At 43.6% G+C, this 19,019-nt stretch overlaps 1 protein-coding gene across 1 annotated transcript; it reads left to right on the top strand.

Moving 5' to 3' along the window:
* The first annotated feature begins 9,320 nt into the window (after positions 1-9,320).
* Positions 9,321-13,063, top strand: LOC106565578 (caveolin-2). The gene is made up of 3 exons (XM_014132855.3): positions 9,321-9,598; positions 12,248-12,435; positions 12,699-13,063. The coding sequence occupies exons 1-3, from the start codon at positions 9,383-9,385 to the stop codon at positions 12,847-12,849; spliced, it is 555 nt and encodes a 184-aa protein (XP_013988330.1). The 5' UTR covers positions 9,321-9,382; the 3' UTR covers positions 12,850-13,063.
* Positions 13,064-19,019: the final 5,956 nt, after the last annotated feature.

Genomic DNA, 19,019 nt, shown 5'->3' with positions numbered 1-19,019 from the left:
TGAGAGAGAAATAGTGAATGTCCAATGGAAAATCATTACTGATTGATATTAACGTTCTGGGAGTGATGACACTGTGTCATTTTATGACTACTCCCTATCTGGATTGTGGCTATCATGAACAAGGGAAGACTCAGGGCAGTTTGTTCCCAAATAATGAAAAACAGCATGTTGTCTGGCATCGCCATGGAACAGGAGTATTTGCTTATTATCATGTAACATGGGTTGTATGAATGACCAGTCGATGTATTAGCAAGAACAGGGCGGTAGATCATCAAACACACCCACACAAGTATTTTCACTAAGCTAACATATGTACAGTTGAAGTCGGATGTTTACATAGACTTAGGTTGGAGTCATTAAAACTCGTTTTCAACCACTCCACAAATTTCTTGTTAACAAACTATAGCTTTGGCAAGTCGCTTAGGACATCTACTTTGTGCATGACACAAGTAATTTTTCCAACAATTGTTTGCAGACGGATTATTTCATTTATAATTCACTGTATCATAATTCCATTGGGTCAGAAGTTTACATACACTAAGTGTCACAGTCTTCGTCGTCTGACGAGGAGGAATCATCGGACCAAAACGCAGCGTGGTAAGTGTTCATGTTTATTGAAATGACTGAACACTAAAACAAAACTAACGAAGAGAATATTGAACAACAGTTCCGTCAGGTGCAAAAACACTAAACAGAAATTAACTACCCACAAAACCCAAAGGAAAACAGGCTACCTAAGTATGGCTCCCAATCAGCGACAACGATGTACAGCTGTCCCTGATTGAGAGCCATACCAGGCCAAAACAAAGAAATACAAAACATAGAAAAGGGGACATAGAATGCCTACCCTAGTCACACCCTGGCCTAACCAAAATAGAGAATAAAAACCCTCTCTATGGCCAGGGCGTGACAGTACCCCCCCCCAAAGGTGCGGACTCCGGCCGCAAAACCTAAACCTCTAGGGAAGGGTCCGGGTGGGCATCTATCCGCGGTGGTGGCTCAGGGGCAGGACGCAGACCCCGCTCCACCACTGGCTCACCCCACTTTGGTGGCGCCTCTAGAGCAGGGTCCCTCGCCGCCGACCCCGGACTGGGGACCCTCGCAGCGGGCCCCGGACTGGCGGGCGACTCTGGCAGCGCCGGACTGGCGGGCGACTCTGGCAGCGCCGGACTGGCGGGCGACTCTGGCAGCGCAGGACTGGCGGGCGACTCTGGCAGCCCCGGACAGGCGGGCGACTCTGGCAGCGCCGGACAGGCGGGCGACTCTGGCACAGGACTCACCAGGCTGGGGAGACCCACTGGAGGCCTGGTCCATGGAGGAGGCACAGGATAGACCGGGCTGTGGGGGAGCACTGGAGATCTGGTGTGTAGGCTTGACACCCCTCCTCCAGGCTGAATGCCCACTCTAGCCCGGCCCCTCCAGAGCGCAGGCACAGGTCGAACCGGGCTGTGGGGGAGCACTGGAGATCTGATGCTTGCTACACGCAGCTCTCCATTAGGCTCAATGCCCACTTTCGCCCGGCATGGGCGGAGCGCAGGCATAGGACGAACTGAGCCCTCCCAGCACACCGGAGACACAGTACACAGAGCTGGCGCAGGATACCCTGGACCGAAACAGCGCACTGGAGACCAGACGCGCTGAGCTGGCACAATCCGCCCTGCCTCGATGCCCACTCTCGCATGGCACTTGCGGGGGACTGTCATACCACTCAGGAAGGAGATGCGTTATGTCTCCTAGAGATAAATGTACTTTGGTGTGAAAAGTGCAAATCAATCCCAGAACAAAAGCAAAGGACCTTGTGAAGATGCTGGAGGAAACAGGTACAAAAGTATCTATATCCACAGAAAAACGAATCCTATATCGACATAACCTGAAAGGCCGCTCAGCAAGGAAGAAGCCATTGCTCCATAACCGTCATAAGAAATCCAGACTACGATTTACAACTGCACATGGAGACAAAGATCATACTTTTTGGAGAAGTGTCCTCTGGTCTGATGAAACAAAAATAGAACTGTTTGGCCATAATGACCATCATTATGTTTGGAGGAAAAAGGGGGAGGCTTGCATGCTGAAGAACACCATCCCAAACGTGAAGCACGGGGGTGGCAGCATCATGTTGTTGGGGTGCTTTGCTGCAGGAGGGACTGGTGCACTTCACAAAATAGATGCCATCATGAGGCAGGAAAATTATGTGGATATATTGAAGCAACATCTCAAGACATCAGTCAGGAAGTTAAAGCTCGGTCGCAAATGGGTCTTCCAAATGGACAATGACCCCAAGCATACTTCCAAAGTTGTGGCAAAACAGCTTACGGACAACAAAGTCAAGGTATTGAAGTGGCCTTCAAAAAGCCCTGACCTCAATCCTATAGACAATTTGTTGGCAGAACTGAAAAAGTGTGTGCAAGCAAGGAGGCCTACAAACCTGACTCAGTTACACCAGCTCTGTCAGGAGGAATGGGCCAAAATTCACCCAACTTATTGTGGAAAGCTTGTAGAAGGCTACCCGAAAGGTTTGACCCAAGTTAAACAATTTAAAGGCAGTGCTACCAAATACTAATTGAGGGTATGTAAACTTCTGACCCACTGGGAATGTGATGAAAGAAATAAAAGCTGAAATAAATCATTCTCTCTACTATTATTCTGACATTTCACATTATTAAAATAAAGTGGTGATCCTAATTGACCTAAGACAGGGAATTTTTACAAGGATTAAATGTCAGGAATTGTGAATATCTGAGTTTAAATGTATTTGGCTAGCACAGAACCCAAACCGTCTGCGCGAGTGCGCCATTGTGCATACATTTATTTTGTCCCCCCTCACCAAACGCGATCACGACACGCAGGTTAAAATATCAAAACAAACTCTGAACCAATTACATTAATTTGTGGACAGGTCGAAAAGCATTAAACATTTATGGCAATTTAGCTAGCTTGCTTGCACTTGCTAGCTAATTTGTCCTATTTAGATAGCTTGCTGTTGCTAGCTAGCAATTGAGTTCTTATTTTACCTGAAATGCACAATGTCCTCTACCCCGACAATTAATCCACACATAAAACGGTCAACCTAATCGTTTCTAGTCATTTCTCCTCCTTCCAAGCTTTTTCTTCTCTTTACTTTTTATTGCGATTGGCAACTTTCAAATATTAAGTGCATTACCCGCCACCGACCTTGTTCGTGGGTATAACCAATGAGGAGATGGCACATGGATACCTGCTTCTATAAACCAATGAGGAGATGGGAGAGGCAGGAATTGCAGCGCGATCTGCATCACAAATAGAACTGACTTCTATTTTAGCCCTTGGCAACACAGACTCTTGTTGGCGTGCGCGAGCAGTCTGGGTGCAATAATTTAATAATATAGATTTCTAAATGTATTTTGTAACGCTCGCGCACACGACTCGAGCGGTGTAGTCAGGGTATAAGGTGTATGTAAATTTCCGACTTCAACTGTAATTGTTTTAAGATGGTCCCCTCATGGATCATTTAGGTATTTGACTTTAGTACACCTTTAGGTATATATATATTTTTAAACATTTTATGAATTTGGCCTTTACTACTATAGCCCATAGAAATGCACTGAATAACACATTCATAAATGACAAAAAAGACAGTTAAAAAATGAATAGGTTTTGAAGTGTCTGTCCTATATCTAGAAGATACAGTGCATTTCTAAAGTATTCAGACCCCTTGACTTTTTCCACATTTTGTTACATTACAGCCTAATTCTAAAATTGATTACATTGTTTTACCCCTCATCAATCTACACACAATACCCCATGACAAAGCAAAAACAGGTTTTTTAAAAACTGAAATATGACATTTACACAAGTATTCAGACACTTTACTCAGTACTTTGTTGAAGCACCTTTGGCAGCGATTAAAGCCTTGAGTCTAATTGGATATGACGCTACAAGCTTGGCACACCTGTATTTGGGGAGTTAATACCGTTCTTCTCTGCAGATCCTCTCAAGCTCTGTTAGGTTGGATGGGGAGCGTCGCTGCACAGATATTTTCAGGTCTCTCCAGAGATGTTTGATCGGGTTCAAATCCGGGCTCTGGCTGTGCCACCCAAGGACATTCAGATACTTGTCCCGAAGCCACTCCTGCGTTGTCTTGGCTGTGTTCTTAGGGTCATTGTCCTGTTGGAAGGTGAGCCTTTGCCCCAGTCTGAGGTCCTGAACGCTCTGGAGCAGGTTTTCATCAAGGATGTCTCTGTACTTCACTCTGTTCATCTTTCCCTCGATCCTGACTAGCCTCCCAGTCCCTGTCACTGAAAAACATTCCCCCAACATGATGCTGCCACCACAATGCCTCACCGTTTCCTCCAGATGTGAGGCTTGGCATTCAGGCCAAAGAGTTCAATCTTGGTTTCATCAGACCAGAGAATCTTATTTCTCATGGTCTGAGAGTCTTTAGGTGCCTTTTGGCAAACTCCAAGCAGGTTGACATGTGCCTTTTACTGAGGAGTAACTTCCGTCTAGCCACTGTACCATAAAGGCCTGATTGGTGGAGTGCTGCAGAGATGGTTGTTCTTCTGGAAGGTTCACTCTTCTCCACAGAGGAACTCTGGAGCTCTGTCAGAATGACCATCGAGTTCTTGGTCACCTCCCTGACCAAGGCCTTCTCTCCCGATTGCTCAGTTTGTCCGGGCGGCCAGCTCTAGGAAGAGTCTTGGTGGTTCCAAACTTCTTCCATTTAAGAATGATGGCGGCCTCTGTGTTCTTGGGGACATTCAATGCTTCAGAAATGTTTTGGTACCCTTCCCCAGATATGTGTCCCTCGACACAATCCTGTCTCGGAGCTCTACGGACAATTCCTTTGACCTCATGGCTTGGTTTTTGCTCTGACATGCACTGTCAACTGTGGGACCTTATACAGTCAGTTGTGTGCCTTTCCAAATCATGTCCAATCAATTTAATCTACCATAGGTGTACTCCAATAAAGTTGTAGAATCATCTCAAGTATGATCAATGGAAACAGGATGCAGTTTACCTCAATTTCGAGTCTCATAGCAAAAGGTCTGAATACTTACGTAAATAAGGTATTTTATTTATTTTTTATACATTTGCAACAATTTCTAAAAACCTGTTATCACTGTCATTTTGGGGGTTGTGTGTAGATTGATAAGGGAGAATAATATTTCATCCATTTTGGAATAAGGCTGTAACATAACAAAATGTTTAAAAAGTCAAGGGGTCTAAATACTTTCTGAAGCATTGCATAAGAAAGGTCAGGAAATATATATATTTCTTTACACATATTTAACCCCTTATTTTTGCTGCGAAAAAACAGCCTCCATACTTTCAGTCGTTTGTATGGGTTACCTTCAGACAAGTCCCGGGACACCATTGGGTTCGTGACAGTCTCCGCTTTCCATAGAGTGGTCATAGTTTGTAGGCCAAACAGGACGCTACAGAACCTTTTGTGAGAAGACCGATTTTCAGGACGTCTTATGGTCTGACAAACACTCCTGTAGCTCAGCTACCTTCCACCGCAGATGCAGAAGGCCGCCATAGGCGGCTGTGGTGGCTTGATATCTCTAGCTTAAACTGACGGATTTTGCTGGGGATTTTTTTATTATGTTACTTAGATTGATGCACGGGTACATCAATAGACTCTTAATTAATGTTATTTTATTTTATACTGACAATAAAAGCAATACCATCTATAATCTAAAGCAACAAGTGGATTATAGTAGATTGCATAGGTATCAAAGGGCTTCAATCTTTTGCTATTATGGTCTAAAAACATATCAGGATTATCATATTGCCTATAATATTAGACATTAGTCCCGCGCCTAAACCTGTTGGGATCAAAACAAATGAAAAAATAGCAAGCAGTAGAGAAAGTTCCAATGTGCTAAACAAACCGCATCAGAGAGACAGATACAATAAAGCTAGAGGCACTCTCAGCTCTCTTAAAATTAAAAACACTATAAAAGTGTTGTTGTGATTCGGGATTTATGAACCAGAGAGTCACAGGCAGGCAGGATGAAAACAGGGTCAGACTAGAAATAGAATGTGAGTGGATGTCGAGACTGAGAGTGGGATGAAGCTTAAGGCCAGTCCTCTCCTCCACCATGCAGCTCTAGTCTCCGAAAGAGAGGTCCAAAGTGGCTGGTGAAATAGAAGAGACACACTGGAGCTTGTCAGACTAAACAGGCCCATCCCTGTCTTCTGGTTGCAACACAACAACACAACAACAAAAACTCTCTGTACAGTAGGCAACCTAAGTAGTGTAGTGTTTGCTTAACGTGAGTTTGTGCCTGAGCAGATGGGTTGGCAAAGTATGACATGGGCACACCCTCAGGGATAACGGTGTGGTGCATGTGGATGCCTGGGTGTATAAAGTGCACACCAGCTGGAGACACAGGTGTGAAGTGCAGGACCCTGTGCTCTGAATTCGTCGCTCCAATCCACTTAATCTGGGGTCGGATGAAGTGGTGAGCTGGCTGGTTTTTGGGACAGATTTACAGGACAGTGTGGATTTGCCTGTCCTTTTACAGACACACTTAATGGAGTCCATTTAGACAGACAGAACAGCTGTCCCTAGATACAGTATCTGTTACAGTTTGAGAACCCTTTTGAGACAACTGTTTCTCTGAGCTGATTGAAACAGATCCGCAGTGCAGTGTATCAGGCTTGCGTTGTCCTCTCACTGTCTGGCTGCCAGGCTATTTCCCTGTCCTGATACGCAACAATTAGACCCTCCCTCATCAGTTGGATTGGCAAAGACCTGCCATCTCTGATTAGAGCAGCTTTCCCACATTCAAGTTCACTATAAAATACCACAGTACTTACTATATGTAGTAAACTGTAGTATACTGTATAATACTATACTACACACTGTAGTATCCCTCGATCAAGTGTAGTGCATACTATAGAATATTGTCGTATAGTGTAGAATATTATAGTAAATATCCAAAACACAACACTTTTTTTACTATAATAAATACAACAGTGTTTAATTTACATATACCCTGCCCATTCCCCTTCCCCATATCCACATTTGTGAGAAACCTACACGCCATGTAAAGACCATATTGTTTTCCATACAAGTTATAGAAAAGAGCAGAAGTGCTGAACTGTTTAGGCAACAGTACTACCTACAAGTTATGGAAAATGTGCTCTTTCATTATTTCTCCAAGGAGAAACCCTCCACTTCTAGGTCAAAGATAATAAAATAAAAACACAATAGTAAATACTATAATAATGTTTGCAAAAACATTACAGTCTGCATAAACACTACATTAATTACTATAGTATATACTAGAGTTTTCTTTTACTACAGTATTTATACTCTAGTTAACTGTAAATACTACAGCATACTACGGTAAAGTCTGCAGAAAAAACACTACAGTGAATGCTATAGTATTTATACCATAGTATACTATAGTATTTTTCATGTGGGTCTCTATAAGGTCAAAGGGTATTAATCCATAACCCCATGGAGGGGTCACAGGGAGGAGGGACTCTGACTTCAGAGTGGTTCTGTTAGATTTGATCGCTAGCCGATCAGGCCTGAGTCGGGAGGAGGCATGTAGAAAACAACTGTCAACAGGTCATTAGACGTAGAATCACAGACTGATGCATGGACAGACGGACGTGCACACACACACCCTCACGCATGCACGCACCTGCACACAAACACACACAAACACACACACCTCTTTCTTTCGATGCACACTTCTATGTGTCTGTTGATATAATTATGGCCAAACAGTGGGTGGAAGGAGGGGAATAGTGTCCATGAACGAATCAGAGCATGGAAATGATTTGCTCTGTCTGGTTTCATCTATTGGGTGCAATCACTGAGAGGATCAGGGACAAGGGGGAAATACACACACACACACACACACACACACACACACACACACACACACACACACACACACACACACACACACACACACACACACACACACACACACACACACACACACACACAGATGATCTGCTAATGGGTCCAAAGGTCGGAGAAAACAGATTTTCCCCTTAAAGCACCCTGGGAATCCAGAGCTGGTAGTGGAAAATGTGTTCAGAGAGAATTCAGACAGTTGCCTATTTGGCCCTGTAGCCACCTGGTGGTACTTACCCACAGCCCCTCTCTTTGACGATCTACATAGATAATATAGAGTAGTGTCTGGCAAAGGTGTGGGCCACAAAGGGCTGCCTGCTTGGTTAATAGTAATTCAATGTTTCTATCATGCTAAACACATGATTAGATTATATAATATGACAGATAAACCAAGCCACAACGGATTGAGTTAGGCTACATCATTTTTCTCTGGCACAGAGAGAAATAGCAGGCACTGAAAGCAAAGCCTCTGTCTGTGCTGCTCACCCACCAAGCTGCCTGGTGCGCTCCATCACCATGGTTTCACCAGACATCAATCATCACATCCAGTCTCAATACCCTCCTCCAGAATGGCTGCTGTAAAATTGATCCACCCATCAATACCAGGGGGAGAAACTCCATTCAGTACACTAAATCATCAAGTCAAAGCTTATTTGATGATTTTTGTTGTCTGTATATTTAGCTGCTTTTTGAGCAGTCTTTACAGTAACTAGCAATTGGTAGTCATACAGTTAAAAGAATATTGATGTGCATAAATTATAATTCACCCTGTCAGCTTGCATTTTTGGCAATCATGTTTCATAGGGCTCTAAATAGAAAATACAGAGTACAAAGTCTTGGCCAACAGAGAGCGCTATGGAGCCATACAACAGCTATATCACAAGGCTCTGAACAGGTTGCTTGCTGGCGCTCCATGTCTAGCTGCAGACTGATGGACAAACTGCGTCAGCTCTGTCTCCTGTGCTGTTCAACGAGGTGATGCGGATTACACCCCCGGCATGACATCTGCCACTGACAACACAATAACAGCACATCCATATGAAACCTGCTGGGTGTGGATCTATTGAACCAATTCATTGACTGACATTTGTTTATGCCCTTAAGACATCATTGTCTCACTATGAATTTTGTATCTTGTAATGATTTACAGGTTGAAGCAGCATTATGATTAGCGCAGTGCTGTCAATGGACTCACTCAAATCAACACGTATGCCTCAGATATTTTTGGTATATCGTTCGCAAATTTTACAATGTGGTGAACAGCTCCTTGTTTAGGAAAGTTATCACACAGGTCAAATTAGCTAGCTGTAGAATGTCATGTTATGGGCCTGTGAAAGCCAATTTGGGCATTCCACACTGAGGGAGTATGCACTGATGCAGTCACCCATCCACTATGTCCCACCGAGGTGCCAGTGACTGGGCTGCTGAGGCGAGAGGAGTGGGATTGGTCTATGGTGGTCGACCCCCTTTCATCCGCTCTCCCAGCCCAGTGAGGGTGCATACCACTGAGGCACACACACCATGACCACAGGGCGTACACCAGCTGAGACCAGGCTAGACCTGGAGGACATAGAGGAGCAGGGGATCCCTCCAGGCAGACACACTGCAGAGGGACTACTGGAGGAAGTAGTGGAGGTAGAGGCAGAGGAACCAGCTCAGGAGGAGGACTCCGCCCACAGCGACACCAGGTCTCTGGTCAAGAACAGGGACCCAAGGGGAGTCAACAAGTATCTAAAGGTAACTGACACACACGGCAGCACAGCCCGGTAAACAGTGAGGTACAGTGCCTTGCAAAAGTATTCATCCCCTTTGGCATTTTTTTCCTATTTTGTTGCATTACAACCTGTAATTTAAATTGTTTTTTATCTGGATTTCATGTAATGGACATACACAACATAGTCCAAATTGGTAAAGTGAAATGAAAAAAATAACTTGGTTCAAAAAACAAAACAAAAAAATACATGGAAAAGTGGGCCGTGCATATGTATTCACCCCCTTTGCTATGAAGCCCTTAAATAAGATCTGGTGCAACCAATTACCTTCAGAAGTCACATAATTAGTTAAATACAGTCCACCTGTGTGCAATCTAAGTGTCACATGATCTCAATATATATACAGCTGTTCTGAAAGGACCCAGAGTCTGCAACACCAGTAAGCAAGGGGCACCACCAAGCAAGCGGCACCATGAAGACCAAGGAACTCTCTAAACAGGTCAGGGACAAAGTTGTGGAAAAGTACAGATCAGGGTTGCGTTATAAAAAAATATCTACAACTTTGATCATCCCACGGAGCACCATTTAATCCATTATAAAAAATGTTAAAGAATATGGCACCATAACAAACCTGCCAAGAGAGGGCCGCCCACCAAAACTCATGGACCAGGCAAGAAGGGCATTAATCAGAGAGGCAACAAAGAGACAAATGATAACTCTGAAAGAGCAGCAAAGCTCCACAGCAGAGATTGAAGTATCTGTCCATAGGGCCACTTTAAGCCGCACACTCCACAGAGCTGGGCTTTACGAAAGAGTGGCCAGAAAAAAACAAAAAAGCCATTGCTTAAAGAAAAAAATAAGCAAACACATTTGGTGTTTGCCAAAAGGCATGTGGGAGACTCCCCAAACATATTGAAGAAGATACTCTGGTCAGATGAGACTACAATTTAGCTTTTTGTCCATCAAGGAAAACGCTATGTCTGGTACAAACCCAACACCTCTCATCATTTCGAGAACACCATCCACACAGTGAAGCATGGTGGTGGCAGCATCAATCATGCTGTGGGGATTTTTTTCATCGGCAGGGACTGGGAAACTGGTCAGAATAGAAAGATTGATGGATGGCGCTGAATACAGGGAAAATCTTGAGGGAAACCTGTTTCAGTCTTCAGTCTTTTAGACTGGGACGGAGGTTCACCTTCCAGCAGTACAATGACCCTAAGCATACTGCTAAAGCAACACTCAAGTGGTTTAAGGGGAAACATTTAAATGTCTTGGAATGGCCTAGTCAAGGCTCAGACCTCAATCCAATTGAGAATCTGTGGTATGAATTAAAGATTACTGTACACCAGCGGAACCCATCCAACTTGAAGGAGCTGGAGCAGTTTTGCCTTGAAGATTGGGCAAAAATCCCAGTGGCTAGATGTGCCAAGCTTATAGAGACATACACCAAGAGACTTGCAGTTGTAATTGCTGCAAAAGGTGGCTTTACAAAGTATTGACAAGGGGGGTGAATAGATATGCACGCTCAAGTTTTCTGTTTTTTTGTCTGATTTGTTGTTTGTTTCACAATTAAAAATATTTTTCATCTTCAAAGTGTTAGGCATGTAAATCAAATGATACAACCCCCCCAAAAAATCTATTTTACTTCCAGGTTGTAAGGCAACAAAAAAGGAAAAATGCCAAGGGGGTGAATACTTTCGCAAGCCACTGTAAAGTGGAGGTTTAGACAGACACCACTCTGTGGAAGATAAAAGCACTAAGTGTGTTTGCAGATACTCCACATACAGTACCACACATCCCCTGTCTGCTGACTCCAGATAACGGAAGGGGAGGTTTAAACACAGGGACGAAGAGAGACACTATGGAAACAATCACATAATGATGTTCTGACATACTCTGGAAATGTTATAGTTGAGATAGGAACTAATTTGGAAAGATTTTGGTCGCATACATAGTGCTGTGTACACCATAAGCCGTTAATGGTAAACTTGTTATGTAATGTCTGTACAATGTATACATTGTTCAGTGGTATGGATTAACTGCCTAGGATTTTATTGAGATGAGCACTCATTTATCTTAATGCCCATATCTTTAATGGTACACTGGACATACATCTGGAGGCAATAGGAAGGGAGATCTGCCATCCAACGAAGTGGAATCTGATGTTGGAAAGCAGTGTGTTGAGCGATGCTGACCTCGTGTGGACACAGTTAGAACTGTGCCTTGTGTGTCATCTCAAAGATCAGTACTCCTCTCCCACTTCAAGGCTCTATTTAATCTGTATCGCTGAAGTGTTACAGATTGGGCAATAGAAATGTAAAGGTAATTGCCGATTGAGCTGACATATGCAGCGTTTACTGTGAATGCAGTCCCTGCTAAAACGGGAACGTTGACTTGAAATTTGAATCACACTGTAATGCTGAACTTCTGTGATACAGATTGAATAGAGCCTTCAGTCTCATTGTAATGTGGTTACTTCAGTAAGTGCTACAATGGTTCTGTGGTTCCCCTGCATCCAAGTTCTGAATGTTATTGGTGAGAAAATACAGTTTTTATGGAGAACCTCCTTTTTCTGACCATACCTATACATAGACCTTCACTAAAGCCCCATGCTAAAGAGAGCTTCCACCAGGCCGTGCCCAGACTGACTGTAGACTTTGTGTCTCCTGAGGTGACCTTTGAGGACGTGATAGCAGAGCCCCCCTCGGTGCGGAGCTTCGATAAGGTGTGGCTGTGGAGCCACGCTCTATTTGAGGTGTCCCGTCTCTGGTGCTACCGGCTCATCTCCCTCCTCCTGGCCTTGCCCGTCTCTTTGGTGGCAGGGATCCTCTTCGCTGTCTTCAGCTGCCTACATATCTGGTGGGTCCTCTCACCTTTGAACTCCTTTGACGTGATCTACTCAATGTTTTCAGTTAGTGCTTGATGGAGTTGAACGATGTGCTTGTGGTTTCAATCCGTATTGTGGAAGTTCAGCTTTACAGCGAGATTTAAATTTAAAGTTATTTCTATTGTGGAATCTGTAACGATTCAGCTTTACAGATTGAATAGAGCCCTAAATTATCTTAAAGAGACATTGACCTAGCCTGTTTATGCTCACTCTTTGTCTGTTTGTCTGTTTCCAGGCTGATCATGCCCTTTATTCAGCTCTTCCTGATCAACATGCACTGGGTTCAGACTGTGTGGGGCAGTGTATTGGACATCGCCATCGCTCCCTTCTTTAAGAGTATGGGGAAGTGCTGCGGTAGCATCTATGTCCGACTGGCCAGGGACTGATGTTGGGCTCTGCCACCTTCTATGGGAGTGTGGAGGGAGTGTGGATGGAGCGGGCTGGGTTGGGTTGATGCACACTACATATGAACTGGTTGTTTGCAATCATGTCTCAATCTCTAAGAAAAATGATGTTGCTGCCTTCTACTCTGCAAAGAACAATTTTTTTTTGTAAATATGTGAAATGAAGTTACATGAATTAGACAGTATCTAAAAATTATGTAATTTATGTGTTTTCTATTTTGCTTAGTACATTCAGAACTATTTTTGGTTAACGGACTATCGGACTCAATTTAATCTCTAAACCACAACTTGAAAGAAAGTTGTTAGCAATTTAGATTAAACGTAATGCAGCACACACACACGTGCACGTGTGCACACACACACACACACACACACACACACACACACACACACACACACACACACACACACACACACACACCACACACACACACACACACACCACACACACACACACACACACACACACACACACACACACACACACACACACACACACACTTCCATATGCTGGTGTAAATGAAAAATTCCTCCTGACAGCACAGATTATGTGGCCAGTGATGCATGTATATCCCCAGTAAAATAGGGCTATGGAATTACATTTCCTCCACTGACTGGCCAATTATTTTTCTGTCTCAGGAAAATAATGGTTCAGGGTTTAAAAATGAATGCTATTTCTTTCTTCCAGAGTGATGTTGTCAAGCGATTGTGTAAGTTCTGCTGATCTGATGCATCCTCTTAACCGAGATGCCTTAATTACTGGTTGTGCCTGTTAGAATTTAGAAGCCAGGTAGATTCAAAGCTCAGTTTGGGATTAAAATCTATCTGCCCATGTTTAGTAGAACAGAAGTAAGAGCATAGTTGCAGGTTCTAAAATTGGCTCAAACTGAGCTACTAATTTGTTTCTGGACCTACAGTATAGGCTTAGGCAATTATACCTACAAACTGCCCTAGCAGTTCAAATTATGCAAATGCACACTACCGTATGCAATCAATGGGATTTTTAGCCTTTAGCAGACACTGCAATTCTCTGGAGCATGGATCTGTTCGGAGATACAGTAGGCGAAAGGGACAAATTTGTGAAGCAACTCCTTTTGTGATACAGTTGGTTCATTTTCAAGGGAAATTGCAGTGACCCGTACATATACCCTGGGGATACATTCTTCAACTTCAACTGGGATTGCAATAAAAAAACTTTACTTTTCTGATGGACTGTACTGTTCAGTAAAGAAGTCAACAGCAATGTCAAAACATCTAGGAATCTTAGATGACCAATTGTACTGCTTTGCTTAGTGTTTTTTCCTTTGTAGCCTGTCTGTGTAGTGTGCCATCTGTCTGTCTGTTTGTCTATCTATTTATCTACCTACCTACCTACCTACAGTGGGGGAAAAAAGTATTTGATCCCCTGCTGATTTTGTACATTTGCCCACTTACAAAGAAATGATCAGTCTATAATTTTAATGGTAGGTTTATTTTAACAGTGAGAGACAGAATAACAACAAAAAAATCCAGAAAAAACGCATGTCAAAAATGTTATAAAATGATTTGCATTTTGATGAGGGAAATAAGTATTTGACCCCTCTGCAAAACATGACTTAGTACTTGGTGGCAAAACCCTTGTTGGCAATCACAGAGGTCAGACGTTTCTTGTAGTTGGCCACCAGGTTTGCAGACATCTCAGGAGGGATTTTGTCCCACTCCTCTTTGCAGATCTTCTCCAAGTCATTAATGTTTCGAGGCTGACGTTTGGCAACTCGAACCTTGAGCTCCCTCAACAGATTTTCTATGGGATTAAGGTCTGGAGACTGGCTAGGCCACTCCAGGACCTTAATGTGCTTCTTCTTGAGCCACTCCTTTGTTGCCTTGGCCGTGTGTTTTGGGTCATTGTCATGCTGGAATACCCATCCACGACCCATTTTCAATGCCCTGGCTGAGGGAAGGAGGTTCTCACCCAAGATTTGACAGTACATGGCCCCGTCAAATGATGCGGTGAAGTTGTACTGTCCCCTTAGCAGAAAAACACCCCCAAAGCATAATGTTTCCACCTCCATGTTTGACGGTGGAGATGGTGTTCTTGGGGTCATAGGCAGCATTCCTCCTCCTCCAAACACAGTGAGTTGAGTTGATGCCAAAGAGCTCCATTTTGGTCTCATCTGACCACAACACTTTCACCCAGTTGTCCTCTGAATCATTTAGATGTTCATTGGCAATCTTCAGACGGGCATGTATATGTATTCTTGAGCAGGGGGACCTTGCGGGCGCTGCAGGATTTCAGTCCTTCACGGCGTAGTGTGTTACCAATTGTTTTCTTGGTGACTATGGTCCCAGCTGCCTTGAGATCATTGACAAGATCCTCCCGTGTAGTTCTGGGCTGATTCCTCACCATTCTCATGATCATTGCAACCCCACGAGGTGAGATCTTGCATGGAGCCCCAGGCCAAGTGATATTGACAGTTCTTTTCTGTTTCTTCCATTTGCGAATAATCGCACCAACTGTTGTCACCTTCTCACCAAGTTGCTTGGCGATGGTCTTGTAGCCCAGTCCAGCCTTGTGTAGGTCTACAGTCTTGTCCCTGACATCCTTGGAGAGCTCTTTGGTCTTGGCCATGGTGAAGAGTTTGGAATCTGATTGATTGATTTCTTCTGTGGACAGGTGTCTTTTATACAGGTAACAAGCTGAGATTCGGAGCACTCCCTTTAAGAGTGTGCTCCTAATCTCAGCTCGTTACCTGTATAAAAGACACCTGGGAGCCAGAAATCTTTCTGATTGAGAGGGGGTCAAATACTTATTTCCCTCATTAAAATGCAAATCACTTTATAACATTTTTGACATGCGTTTTTCTCGATATTTTTGTTGTTATTCTGTCTCACACTGTTCAAATAAACCTACCATTAAAAGTATAGACTGATCCTTTCTTTAGCAGTGGGCAAATGTACAAAATCAGCAGGGGATCAAATACTTTTTTCCCCCACTGTACCTACCTACCTACCTACCTACCTACCTACCTACCTGCCTGTCTGTCTGTCTGTCTGTCTGTCTGTCTGTCTGTCTGTCTGTCTGTCTGTCTGTCTGTCTGTCTGTCTGTCTGTCTGTCTGTCTGTCTGTCTGTCTGTCTGTCTGTCTGTCTGTCTGTCTGTCTGTCTGTCTGTCTGTCTGTCTGTCTGTCTGTCTGTCTGTCTGTCTGTCTGTCTGTCTGTCTGTCTGCCTGTCTGACGCTTGCCTGCCTGCCTGCCTGTCGGTCTGTGTTGTGTGCCAGCTGTCTATCGGGCAGGACCTGCTGCAGTCAGTTTACAGTATTGACGCACAGGAGACACAGACGTGTGCACTGTGACACTCAGGGATCTATTTCTGTCCCTTCTCCTCCTATGAGCCCCGACCCCCAGACCCCGGCCCCCAGCCCAACTCCTCCTCTCACAACACGCTGAGAATATACTCCTCTAATTGGGTTGGCTCCTGCTCACACGCACTCTGATCCCATTCCACCACTCTCACTCCTTCTCTCCCTTTCTCCCTCTCTCTGTCTCTCTGTCCAAAGGGAACTGGGGCAGGGAATATTATCAAGCCACTGCTCTGCTGTAAAGTCACACTTCATCCATGCAGTGTTGTTTGTATACTACTGGACAGTGTCTGTTGATGTAGATAAATAGCAACAGGTTTACAATAGTGATAATCTGCTATTACTGTTACTTGCTTAGCTTCCTCTTCTTTCCCCCCTCCTCTTCCTCCCTATTTTCCATATCATCATAATGTATCTATGGTCGTTTATGCAACGAGCAAATATAGAATGTAATGACTGATTGGGACAACTGTAACAAGGAATCCTACAGTAAATCAGATAATCCATTTATTTGAGAGAGTATTGACTTTTAAAGGGGAATGTAGACAGTTGGACACATCTGACTCAGTAAATGATGATAGATGTCAGTTGAAATTCTTTCTTGTGTAATGATGTCATAATTTCAAATAATGTGCATGTGAGAGTGACCACTATTTTTTGGGGTCCACTATGGGTCATAAGGCCCGAGGGGGTGTGGTAAATGGCCAATAAACCATGGCTAAGGGCTGTTCTTATGCACAATGCAATGCTGAGTGCCTGGATACAACTCTTAGCCGTGGTATATTGTCCATATACCACAAACCCCAGAGATACCTTATAGCTATTATAAACTGGTTACCAATGTAAATGTCATACCCGTGGTATACTTTCAGCCAATCAGCATTCAGGGCTTGAACCAACCAGTTTATAAATAGGCTTATTGTTCATATTATGGGGTCAAATCTGCTTACTCATGGTCATCTTTAACTAGTTAATCAAAACATTTGTATTCATTTCAACATATTATTTTCTTCACCTTGAAATTGGGAAGTAGATCAGTGGGGTAAAAAAGTTACAATTGTGATGTAGGCTAGGTTTTGTAGTAGATCAGTGAGAAAAAACGTAGTCATGCATTTAAATTCCATATAAGGCAGCAAAATGTGAGACTTGTGCCAGGGGTTGTACTGAACATTTCCAATAGTCACAGTGTGCATGTCAACATCACAGGGTTGTTTCACTTCAGAACCTTATCTAGAACTGATCAAGGGTCAGTTAAGGACAGTGGTTGCTATGACATTAGTTGCTTGTTTTTCAAACAACATTAATGTATCTTTATTATTATTTATCATCTTTGAAAGTTATTCAATGTATCTTCCTACATTTGTTGATTAAGGCAGGTAAAACTAAGGTTTTAACTTTAAAGAAGTGACTATACAAATGTTTGTAGTGAGGAGAGTAACCAGCATGTTTTCGGGGACACTAGTTGTCATATTTGGTCTCTTAGCCTACTGTTCATTCTGTATAATAATACATAACTATCCATGTAGGTCTGGTTAAATGCTGCAGTACAAATGCAGGTGAATGAGAGAAGCAATGGGAGGAAGAATGCAAGAAGACAACAGCTGAGGTGGGAGCTCTGGCTTGTTTTTTCATACTGTTCCAACCATCGTCAGCTTTCTCTTGAGGAGCTCCTGTCCCAGCTTGTGCGAAGTAAAAAAGTTATCGCATGTGATGTTGTGGCAACTGGGTCCCTGTGTCACGTTCAGGACAACCCACATCCCTTGGTTCTTCTCAGGGGCTCCTCCATCTGGCTTCTCCGTATACACTTGCAAGTTCCACGCATATGATGAAGCAGCATCACAGGCAGCCCAGATCTATATTCCATATTTTGCGGGTTTAGACGGTATGTACTGCCTGAAGGGACAGCGGACCCTAAATAGCATAAGATGCTCATCAACAGTAACGTTGGGCCCAGGGTTGTAAAACAGGGGAAGGTGGTCCACCCACTTGTCCCACACTGATTGCAGCTAGCTTGTCTCTCTGCCGCCGAGCTGGTCTGGTGTCTCGGTTATCGAAGCAGATAATCCTGGAAATAATGTGGAAGTTTTCCAGAGACATTGTTGCACGGAAAAGTTCTCTGCCAGTTTTTTGCCAGTTTTTGCACACCTTCCCTCCAGATTAGTGCAGTCCAGAATTATTTTCTGGATGGTGTCTGGGACGAACAGTTCAAAAGAAGACTTTATGTCCTGCACATGAGTAACCGTCATCCGAGTTGGCCCTGGTTGCATCCTTATCACATTGGCAGCCATGCAGTGTGGCTCATTCCTTGGGCAAGAAGACCATTAAATTTCAAATTTTTTTGACATCCGTATTTCTCCTGCAGGCTGCTGATTAGCTGGTTCTGACGGGGTGGTCCTGGGGTTGGCTGCTGATGGGCTGGTCCTGGGGCTGGCTGAGGGTCAATCTCATCCTCTTCTTCCACCTCACTGTCAGACTCCGAATTGACAGAGACATGATCCTCATATTTTGAATATTCTTCATCTTCCAAAGTGGAAGACGTTCCATCCACACTAGCTTCTCACTCTGCAAAAATGATTTCTAAGGCTCTCTGAGAAGAGATTATTTTTGCCATACTAATTTATTGCGGTAAGGAGCCACACATGCAAGCTATTTATTTGTTGTGTACCTCCCTCAATTTGTTCCTGGCTGGGGTGGTGAATACAGATTTTTTTTTTAATGTATTGAAATAATGTATCAAAATAATGTATTGTAATAACATTATTCAGGTTCCCGCAAGACATTGTGTAGTTTCACACGTTACGAAGGGTAAAGAGT

This window comes from Salmo salar, chromosome 12 (assembly GCF_965601325.2).
Source record: "Salmo salar chromosome 12, fSalSal1, whole genome shotgun sequence".
Taxonomy (NCBI): domain Eukaryota; kingdom Metazoa; phylum Chordata; class Actinopteri; order Salmoniformes; family Salmonidae; genus Salmo; species Salmo salar.
Note: the sequence above shows the minus strand (reverse complement) of the source record. Positions and strands in the feature narration are given on the sequence as shown.